General features: G+C 40.7%; 1 protein-coding gene across 1 annotated transcript in view; it reads right to left on the bottom strand.

Moving 5' to 3' along the window:
* Positions 1-7,687: 7,687 nt before the first annotated feature.
* The window catches only part of PPA1 (pyrophosphatase (inorganic) 1), a 22,730-nt gene continuing 18,591 nt past the window's right edge, over positions 7,688-11,826 (bottom strand). Inside the window, exons 9-11 of the mRNA XM_004680810.2 lie at positions 10,163-10,232; positions 8,599-8,641; positions 7,688-8,035 (exon numbers count right to left, since the gene is read on the bottom strand). Of these exons, the coding sequence (XP_004680867.1) occupies positions 8,004-8,035; positions 8,599-8,641; positions 10,163-10,232 (145 nt within the window). The 3' untranslated portion in view covers positions 7,688-8,003. The remainder of the gene's footprint in view (positions 8,036-8,598; positions 8,642-10,162; positions 10,233-11,826) is intronic.

Genomic DNA, 11,826 nt, shown 5'->3' with positions numbered 1-11,826 from the left:
CCAGTCATCTACTTTTGGGCATTTGGGTTGTTTCCATGTCTTTCCAATTGTAAATAAAGCAGCAGTAAACATGGTCAACCCCTATATTTTAAGATTTATTTATTGATACATATAAGAACTGGGTATAGGCCAGAGGTGTGAGGATTCACAAGAGGCAGAGAGGGGAATAAAACAGGCAGAATGACCAAATATACTGCTGAAAGGAATAACATGTGAGACAGGAGAGGTCTGCTGCACCATGTAGGTCACCTTCCTGGCTGGAGATCGAGCTAATACTCCAGTGGCTGGGGATAGCTTCATAGTGTTTTTGCTTTAACAACCCTTGCACTACCAGGGAGATCCCAGCAACCTCTATTTTCTAATTGAGGTTTTTAAAGACCAAGATATTAGAGAGTTTGGGTATTTTTCTTATTACTGTTATTTTTTCCCCTGGGGGGGCATCTCAGGATTTTTGGCTCAGACAAAAATGCTTACTATACTGATTTTTAAAAATATTATTATGCATCTATGGAAATTTTTAAAAATCTGTGTATAATATTTAATACATAGTTAAGAAGTAATTTTCTAAGGTAATTACAAGAAATCTACATCAAGAACATGATTGCTTAGGGATTTTTTTTAATGCTCGATCTCCAGCCAGGAAGGTGACCTACATGGTGCAGCAGACCTCTCCTGTCTCACATGTTATTCCTTTCAGCAGTATATTTGGTCATTCTGCCTGTTTTATTCCCCTCTCTACCTCTTGTGAATCCTCACACCTCTGGCCTATACCCAGTTCTTATATGTATCAATAAATAAATCTTAAAATATAGGGGCTGACCATGTTTACTGCTGCTATAAGAGCTGGGGTGTAGTCCAGAGGTGCAGGGGGTGAGAGGATTTACCAGAGACAGAATGGGGAGCAGAATAGGCAGATGTACTGAACACTGTCTGCCCACTCCCATCAAGAGCTCTTTCCGACTGCAACTTTGCCCTGAGTTTATTCCAACACCAGAGAGAATCACCTCCAGGGATCTGATCGCATAGCCCAAAGATGGCAGACATGAACAGCAACTTTGTTGTGGAATCATGTGTTTTACTTCCAAAATTCATGGAAAACTATTATTGATATCCTCCTTTATGTTAGAACAAGCAATGACCAGCTGTTGGTTCTGTCAGCTTGAGAAGTGGAGCAAAGCAGGTACATTTCTGACTTTGAAAAGCCATTTGAGAAGCTATCAAGTGTTTACTCAACTCCGTTTATTCAGCTCCCTTATGGACTGGGTGTGTGGTTAAACACAAGGTTAAAACATGACCACAGCATGGCCTCTGCCTGTGAGGAACTGGCAGGCAGGCTGCTCAGGGCAAGAAGTTCCTCGCTCATGGCAGATTTTAACGAGTTGGGAGGAGAGAGTGGTGCCAGGGAAGTAGACATGAAACAGGAATGCAGGACAGTGACACCCTCTGCCTCCACAGGGGAGGCAGGCCAGGAAGGGTGGATTGGGTGCCTGGGTATGACAGCAAGGAGTCACAGGTCACAATGAAATATCCACACTCTGTGGAGTGACAGGGCTGCTTGAAGCTGGGGACCTGATATCAGAGCTGAAAGAGGCCTTCCCAGGATCCCAGGTCAAATCTCTCATTTTGCAAAGGTGGAAGTTGTCAGCCAAAGGTGACCCAGCTGGTTAGTCACCTCACAAAGTCCAACCAGCATTATGTGGCTTCCCGGATGAGCAATACCAAAACAAGAGACTCGTCACTGTGGGGAGGCATGAGGCTGAGATGTTGTCCCTCACCCACATTCCTAGCTTCTTGCTCTGTGCCTGCCCCAGTGAGGCACTCAGAGACCTCAGGCGGGGCACGTAAATTCCCTCACACTGATACTTGGCTCTGTGATGCACATAAATTAAAAGGGATAAAGCATGTAAGCCTCAGAGTGCAGGGCCTGGCATTTAGGAAGGACTCACAGATGGGAGCTATTATTGCTGTTGCTGCTGCTGTGGTAGACTCAGGCTGGATTATCTCACGCTGACTCTGTTAAGACCCACTGAGAAATCCTTTGAGATTTACGAATACAGCAATGGTTTCAAACATCGAGGTGTTAAAATCAACTCATGGAACTGGTTAAAAATTGGATTCCCTCCAGAGGGAAATATGAGTACCTCAGGTAGTTGAGTATTGGTGGCTCAGGAAACAGCTGGGGAGAAATGGCCTTTAGCTGGGGAGAGATGGCCTCAGCCACTAGCTGAACAGGGCACCATCCAAGGTGTTCTATTCCTGCTTCATTTGATTTTCTTTTAAAATAAGTTATGCTTGTTTAGAAAAACAGTTCAAACAGCACAAAGCTTATAATGTATACAGAAAACCTCTGGACCCCACACTTCAAGCTACATTCCCACCCCAACCCCAGATAATCATTGTTAAATTGTGGGGTTTTGTGTGTGTGTGTGTGTGTGTGTGTGTGTCATAGATTGTGTCCATGCAAGTATATCCAAGAACATATCCCTTCCCCACTGCTTTGTAAAAAACACAAGTGGCACAACAGGTTAGGACGCAGCACTGCAAGCTGGCCACAGCCGCTTCAGGGCGAGTTTGATCCCGGCCCGGAGGTGACTCACTTGGCGCAGCAGACCTCTCCTGTCTTGCCCGCTGCTCCCCTCAGCAGTGTACTTTGTCAGTCTGCCTATTCTGCTCCCTGCTCTGTCTCTCTCATTGCCCCTGCACCTCTAGCCTGTATCCCAGTTCTGCATGCTTGAATAAATAACCTTAAAAAAAAAAAAGACAAGTAGTATCATAGAATGGAACAGCAGTTGGTAAACATGTTTTATGAAGCATAACATAGTAAATATTTTCAGTGCTGGGGGTTAAGTAGCCTCTGTTCCTACTACCTAACTCCCATATCTCAAGGCAGCCAGAGGCACTTGTAAATAAATGGTGTGGCTATGGTCCATTAAAATTTTCTTACCAAATAGGCAACAGGCTGGATTTAGCCACAGGCCACAGTTTGCTGTTAAAAAGCACAATTTTCTCTTTTCACTTACAGATTTTGAACACCTTTGCTAGATCAGCTCAAGCAGAGACTACATGATATGGGTAAAATATTCAGCCATTTCACCTTTGAACATTTGTAGATCCTTTTCCAGGTTTATACTAAATAAGCGGCTATAGACTGAGTGCTTGGTAGACTATTCTGTGGCATGAATTCTTAGAATTGCTGACTCAAAGGGTAAGTATACATTTAAAATTGTGATCGCCAAAGATCGCCAAATTGATTTCAGATTTCCTTTTAAATTCAGATTGTCACTTGATCTTGTGATTGCCGTTGCTTAATCTTACTGCTGGTGAGTATTTTGTTGAAGGTTTTGTAATAACTAAGGGAAGCTCCCAAAGACCATCGGGGGAGCAAGGAACTAGGTGGCAGTTGATTCAAGTTAATCACTCTCAAATAAACACTTGTCCACTATGAAGCAACTTGCACAGCATTCTTGCCAATGTTGAAAGTAAAGAACATTCAGTCTTAGCCCTTGCAGAGACAACAGACTGATCAGATAGGATGTGATTTTTACAGCTGCAGCACACCCAGACCTGGCTCAGAGATGGTGAAAATACTGAATGCTGCAGGCTTCCTCATCTGAAGAGTGCGTTAATCACACTCAGGGTTGTTGAGGTGACGACTATGAGTAGTAAGCACCTGCCACATCTGTACCTGCTATATAACCTGGACACTAGGTGCCAGGTCCTTTACCTACATGCCCTCTACTCTGTGATGATGTCATCATCTACAGATGGGAAAACCAACACTCAAATAGATGAAGTTAATTTAACTGGGATACTATACTGAGGTCTGTTTGACTTCCAAGTCCATGGAAAATAAAGGGAACAAAAATGCCTATGTCTCAAGACCTTGCAATCCATCCATGAAACTTTTTCCTTAGAAAATAAACCCAGTGGGAAAAAACAATGCCAAAGAAAACAAAGAACTAAATATTAGAAATAGCAAAGTTTAATGAATAAGGAATGACTAATCACCTTGATGGATTAAATACCCATTTAAGGAGTGTGAAGACCAAGTAACTATGTTAAATAGTGGGAAAACTGGTCTCAAAGTCAGATGCAGGGTTAAGGTCCTGTCTCTACCACTTACTATCTGTCTTTGAACAGTTTGTTCCCAGAATCTTTCTCATTAAAAAGGGATTATTTTTCTGTATGAAATGAGGCATTTCAGTCTCCAGCATTTTCACTGACTCCTCACAGTAAGACTTCATTCCGTGGTCAGGCAGGACCTGTTGCATTAGACACTGAAATAAGAACAGCAATGTGCGTCATCACTAGAGACTCCAGCACTTTCTTCCCTCGAGATGGTGGCCGATGTGCGACAGTTGCCAAGAGGCAGAGCTGATTTTGTGTGAGGTAAGACTTTTCTTTTTTCAGTCATCAATTTTTCTTTTTTGAGGTAACGGTGGCTTACATCATGGTATATGATCTAGAGGTAGAGAGTCATCTTCAGGTGTTATCACACCACACCCACCACCAAGATACCCAAAATCCTTCACGATAGCCCATTGTGCTCCCTCTCCACATTATCTACTCCTGCTCCCCCTCAGGTAGCCTCAGTTCTACAATCAGATTTCTAGGGTTTGTTACTGGTTTGGCTTTAATTGACCCATCTGATAATTTGATATTTATCTTTATCCCCTGACTTAATTAACTTATAATAATCCCCTCCAGTTTCATCGATGTTATCACAAATGGCAAGTCTATCTTTTTCATGGCTGAGTAGTAGTCATGTGTGTGTGTGTGTGTGTGTGTGTGTGTGTGTGTGTGCGTCCGCACGCACATGCATGCGAGCATCACATCTTCCTAATCACTCATCTGTCTTTGGGTACGTTTCCATAACTTATTGTAGTTGGTGCTACAATGAACACACACATGTATGTACCTCATTGAGTAAGGGTTCTTGCATCCCTTAGGTAGGTGTCGAGGAATACAATTGCTAGATCATATGGAAGATCCACTTTTAATATTTTGAAGGGCTTCCATACAGCTTTCCATAGAGACTGGACTAATCTACATCCCCACTAATGGTGTACAAGAACCCCTTTTTCTCCACATCCTTGCCAACACTTGTTATACTTGTTTTCTTTAAGCCACTGAGATTTGAGAACACTATTTCCCTGTTACCTGAAACACTGCCTGACACAAAGTCAAATCTGAAGAAATGTTTCTAGAATGACTGTCGTAGGAGTTAGGTGTTCTTTTTGGCTTTAGTCAGCAAATAACTTTTATTTGGCATTGATAATGAAGAGAGCTTTCGAAATGCTCAAAACTTCCTAAATGTCATTAAGTCTTGATTTGTTTCTTACACAAATTCACACATTGAAGTCATGTTTGGATAAGTTGTGTTTGGAAGACTTTGGACCTTGTTTGGAAATAAGGTCCTTGTAGATGTAAATTAGTCCAGATGAATTCATACTGAAATAGGGTGGACCCCAATCCAATGATGCACACATGCAGACAACACATGAAGACTAGTGTTAGGCTGCCATAAGCCAGAAATACCAGAAGCAGTAAGGAAAGCCTGGAACAGATCCTTCCGTGGGGACTTCAGAGGGAGCACAAGTTTACTGACACCTTGATCTTGGATTCGAATGCCCAGAATTATGAGGCAATAAACTTCTGTAGTTTAAGGTATCCAGTCTATGGTACTTTGATACACAGCAGTAGTAAGCTAATACCAATGTTATACATTGTCTTGCCTTAACAGAGTGGCTGCTCTCTCTATAGGAATATGCACAGAACTATGGCTAATATTTCCTCTTGTCCCTGTTCTATTCTCTTTCCTTTCAAAAAATATGGTTGGGTGATTCCTGTCTATTGGACCAATACATGTGGCATCCTCCACACTGTATAATCTTTCATTGTACTGGTTACCCAAATCTATAAATCACCTCAGAAACCAAATATTATGATGACAGAAGCAGCATTTAAAAACAGGACTCACGAAAAGAATTATGAGAAATGTTATTAAAATCTCAATGTTGGGGGACACTCCCTGGTGGTGCAATGGGTTAAAGCACCACATTATGAAGGTCTCCAAAGACACTGCAGCATGAGTTTGATCCCCTGCCAGGGAGCTGACCCACATGGGGTGGCAGACCTCTCCTGAACAGCCTGCTGCTCCCCTCAGCAGTGTACCTCAGTGATCTGCCTATTCTGTTCCCCACTCTGTCTCTGGTGAATCCTCCTACCCATATCTCTGGCCTGTACCCCAGTTCTGTAAGCATAAATTATTTTTTAAAAAATTTCAATGTTGGGCCCTCCCTGATGATGCAAAGAGTAAGGACGCAGCATTGCAAGTGAGCTGCATCCGCTTCAGTGCAGGCTCAATCCCAGTCCCGGAGGTGACCACATGGCGAGGCAGACCTCTCCTGACCCACCCACCGCTACCCTCAGCAGTGTACTTTGTTGATCTGCCTGTTCTACTCCCCGTTCTGTCTCTGGTGAAGCCTCTCACCACCCTGCACCTCTGGCTTGTACCCCATCTCTGTATGCTTCAAAATAAATAAATTTTAAAATAAGTCAAACAACAATCTCAATGTTGATGTCTGATTTTGGCCCCGGCAAGATGGCATATAAACTTGTTATTCCCTGGCCCTCCCTCCTATGCACAGCTATAAAACCTGAAAATGGCAAAAGAGACAACCAAAAGAGAATCCTGAGCGGACACAAAAACAAACAAAGCTCAGGATCTCAAGACCAGAACACAGCACAGTGGCAGGCACATGCACCACCCAGAGGAGGAGAGGCCTTCCTGGCCCTTGACCTAACATGGAAATCAGCCCAGATAGGCTCCTTCCTGCCTTGCACGCAACAGAGGTCCTGTTGGTTGGCATGATAAACCTGGCAAGAGGGACTCACTGGGAACCCAACCAGAAATAAGCCACCAGGAGAGGCACCCCTTCTCCACGAGGCATGAAAACTCCCTTTTCCAGTAACAATTACTCAGGGAGGTGGATGGTTTGCGCCTGAAAGAGCCAGCTGTAGTGGGTAATCTATAGCTAGCAAGGAAGATTCTTTATTCCTGCAGCCTAAGACTCTTTTTCCTTGCCCAGAAGTACCAGGGTAGTGGGTAAAAATTAGGGGACACCCATTTCCCTCCTCACTGAGCCCCCAGAAGGCACATCAGCCGAGACCTCAGCAGCACGAGGTAAAATGAAAACCAACAAAAATCAAAAGCTCCTAAAAATTAACTTTGACTAAAACCACAGCCCACAAAAGTAGGTCAGGACCCACATGCTAACCCTAAATAAGGTGATGCCTGTTAAAAAATAAAAAGTAGGGCCTAAAAAGTCACCTAACATAACAGACAAACTAGGATACTACTAAAAATCACCTGTCACACACCCAAAACCATGAAATCACAACTTGAATGAGGAAAGGCAATCAATGAATGGGACATGAAGATGAATCTTGACAAGTATTTTCAAGTAGACAACTTAAAAAACTGCAATTGGACTGTTAGAAGTCCCCTGAAATTAATTTAAAACTAGAAATCTCAACAGAACCCTGAGCTCAGGCTCCTAAAAAATATGCCATTTTAGACTAGTACAAAATTGAACTGTAAGATCATTCATTCTTAACAAACACCAAACCACCCCCACATCTCTTGGTAATGCCAGGGTTCAGATTAAAATAAAAGTATCATAAATCAAATTTCAGCAAAATAATTTTATTTCCTAACACATGGGAAACATACACCCAATACACATTTATCTTGCACATTTGACTTCCAAATTACTACTGCTTTGATCTTAAGCATGTACCAAAAGCCTTCTTAGTTGAGATGTTAAATGCTTTTCGGGAGAGAATATTTTGAATACATAGGCTTGGTCATAGCAGAATCTGCTTTAGTTAGTTTAGTTCTATAAATTTAAAGCCCTGAAAAGCCACTACTTTTTGATCTAATACTTCCAGATGAATTGGATGCAGCAACATCAGCCAGATTTTCAGAGAAGTTTATTTTCTTAGTTTTTCTGGTGATGGAACCACTTGTCCACTGTATTCAGAGAAAAGAAAAACAAATTAGAATCCCTATTAAGTATACAATTTGTGCAATACATAACACAAAGAACATACTAGCTTTAATGTATCCTACTGTGCTTTACCTTAAAACAAATATACAAAAATGCTAAGTTTTACTATGACAAAAATAGGTAATTTATTATAGCATTGTCTGGGATTTCCTTACTTCTGATACTAATTACACAAATATGTGATTTATGCAATTTATACAGAAAAACTTTACATCTAAAGGGGAGAGAGAGCTATTTTCAGGGTGACGCAGCTTGTGAGAGGGCCACGGAGCCAAGCCTGCTCCAGTGTCTTCAAGGCATCTACCCAGAACTCAGGAAAAAACAGGGTCTGGTTTGGAAACTGCAGTGAGACGGGGCATAGGAAGTAGCAATGGTTTCTCCCACGTACCATGGAACTCCAATATGACCCTTCTCCTACACTTCTCCTCCATATGTAGGTAGTATGTAAGCTATATCTGTATCTGTAGATCTAATTTTCCCACCTATGTATATAATTTTAACATCATTTTTAGAATATTGATCTCACCATCACTTGGTACTGTGCAGGCAGACTCACATGGTGGTGGTAACTACAAGAAAACATTACAATGCATTAGTTTAATCTGAGAAAGAAAGTAGGTATACTGACACAACAATTTAAAATAATTCGAGGGCCTCCCTCCTGTGCAGGCCTCTCCTGCCTCACCCGCTGCTCCCCTCAGCAGTGTATCTCAGTAGCCTGTTCTGCTCCTCACTCTGTCTCTGGTAGATTTTCTCACCCTCCCCCTGCACCTCTGGCCTGCACCCCAGTTCTTGTATGCATAAATAAATAAAAGCAAATCTTTAAAACTAAAAAAATAAAATAATCTGAAAAAAGGCAATTATCCCCACTTTTAAGTTCTAAAAATAAATCACAAAATGTAGTAGGTACACTCTACTGCTAAGAAATGCTAACAAATTCAAATCTCTGTGACACACAGAACAAATTATAAAAAAGTTTTTCAAGATGAAGAATAAAAATAAATGTATGCATATATGATGATTCTATACACATGTAAAATGTGGGCAGTGTGTCATAGAGAGAAGTAATGATGCTGACCAATGGCTTTTTTCCAATTTTTCTTATTCATTTCAACTATTTCAGGATTATAAATAAAGGTGAATAAAAATGTCTTGGCTTCATTGTTAAATTGTACTTTCTCCTTGTATCACCCCTATTTACAAAGCAGTAAAGAATTAGACCTCATTTTCTTTTATTATCCCTACTTATTATTGTAAATGAGGATAAGATGATCTAGTTCGTCTAGATAATTCATCATGATAAATTCAATCTTATGATTAATCCAGGTCAGATCATTAAAAATAGCAAAAAAACCAAAATTATTTCTCTGACAGATGGTTTAGTAGCTCACACACATCTTTTCTAGGATTGTAAACTACTGCAATGGTTCTGAAATTTGATAAGTTTCTCAGTCACTGCTAAAACCAAGTCCAGTAACTTTCCATGGGTTCTTCTGTGAAAAATGCCTTCGGACAGGTACACAGTCCTTGCGCTTGCTGGTATATCCTGGAGTCATTTTCACTTTACAAACTGTCCCACACTCCCGTCCACCACTTTACGGTGAACCAGGAACTGCCTCATCTCCCCGTCAGCCAATTGTTTATTTATGCATGTTCAGTTTTTGCACTCAAGTCACAGTAATGTACACATAGGAGGTGCTGAAACGTTTGCTGAAAGAAAACCTTTCCTCACATTTCAACACTAACTTCTTAGCTTTTTTTAAAAAAAAATAATATAATAGTTTATTTTTACATCATTTTGTGCCTTTTTCCAACTCAGTTGTAATCCCCACGGGCTTTCCATCACCAAATCACCCATGTCCATCACCACAGTACAGTGCACTTCCTTCCCCCCACCGTTCTGATCCCATTCCCCACTCCACCCCCGTAAAATGTGTCTGGTATATAGCTGTTAGCTGTTTATTATTAATTATCGTCGTCATCATCATCATCATCATCATCATCATCATCATCATCATTATTATTTTCCCCCCGGTCCTTTATATTCCTGCTATGAGTTAAACCATCCGATATTTTTCTACTTTACTTACAGCATCCACAATCGCTTTGGCAGCATCAGGATCGCACTTGAAGGGACTCTCAGACACTGTTGTATTCATGCTATTAAATAAACAAACGTAGCAATAAGTCACAGCAACAAATGTTACTCTTTGGTGAGTTAAAAAAAAAAAGCTGAGGCCCTCCCTGGTGGCGCAGCGGGTTAAAGCACAGCACTGAGAAGCTAAAGCCACTTCTACATAAGTTCGATCCCCGCCTGCCCGGAGGTGACCACATGGCGTGGCAGACCTCTCCTGACCACCTGCTGCTCCCATTAGCAGTGTACTTCGTCGATCTGCCTGTTCTGCTCCCCACTCTGTCTCTGGTGAATCGTCTCACCACCCCTGCACCTCTGACCTATAGTCCAGCGCTTGTATAAATAAATAAATCTTTGAGAAAAAAAAAAAAGCTGAAGATAGCAGGCAGGTAAGATTCAGTTGCAAGTTTTTTCACCTATACTACATATTCTAATGATTTCTTTTGGTAAGGGAGACAGCTTTTCTTGTGATCAATTTTATTCAAACACCTTAAGTCCAGATTTAAAAATCTGAGACTGGGTGCTTTGTTATTCTCACTAAAATAGCTAAGAAATATAAATTAAAGTGAGAAATGTACCTATTCTAAAGAGATAAAATGGAAAAAACCTGGTTCTTCTCTGAGATACACATTTCTGGTAGAAGTAACATCTGGTTCAATATTCCTAAGAAATAACCACTTAAAATGTGCCCAAACCTTTTTAAAAAAATTCATATGCTTTGATAGAAAAATTCTACCTCTATGAATTCAATCAGAAATTTAAATAATCTATTATCTGGCTACCATCTAATTTTCTCAAGTTTCACAAATTCATCTTGCTAATGATTTGAATAAGCTATTTGTAAATTAAATTGTGGAATTTAATCCGCTGTCATGTGTTATTTAAAAAGAAAAAAGAAACTAGGAAAAACTGTCTCCTGATACATAAAAAACGATGTTATAAATAAATCTTTCATTATGAATTTTATACTTTATATGGAAAGGACTTCCCTAATTAAAAGAAAAAGCCATCTGTTTAATTTTTCTAGAATTTTTTGATATTTAAATTTATTTGTCTGGAATTCAATACTGATGTAAGGCAAAGGTTTCAAATCCAAACACCCAGACCCAGCTGACACACGTGGTGCAGAACAGCTGGAGGTTAAGACACTGGGCCTGGGCTGATAACAGCCTCCTGTAAAGTGAAGCAGCTAGACTGTCGGTGGTGGCTGCCAGTGCGCATCTCCAGCATAAAGACAACAAGAAGCAACATAGATCTAGTCTGATTTTCTTCCTCAACAGCCAGCTGGTCCAAACCACTCATCCAAAATACTCTTGATTCTGAACTAAACTCTCATACATCTTTAGGTCTACCCAACTAATTGAACTGAATAATTTGATACTCTTCTTCAGTATCCTTCCCACCACCATTAACCATGTTTTCCCCCTCAGAATTTCCCCTGCTACTCTCACATGCTAATTTATTTAACATGAAACTGAACATTACCCACAAATACAATCTACCTTTCTATTTAACTTCTTTTTTAATTCTTGAAAGTCTTAAAGGTTTTCTTCTTATGGGTCCTTTCAGATTTCTTGTTTTATACCTTGGTGTTTTTTTTGTTTTTTTTTTTTTTTTTTT

This window comes from Condylura cristata, unplaced genomic scaffold, assembly GCF_000260355.1.
Source record: "Condylura cristata isolate star-nosed mole 26May11 unplaced genomic scaffold, ConCri1.0 scaffold00011, whole genome shotgun sequence".
Taxonomy (NCBI): Eukaryota; Metazoa; Chordata; class Mammalia; order Eulipotyphla; family Talpidae; genus Condylura; species Condylura cristata.
This window is presented reverse-complemented; position numbering and strand designations above follow the sequence as displayed.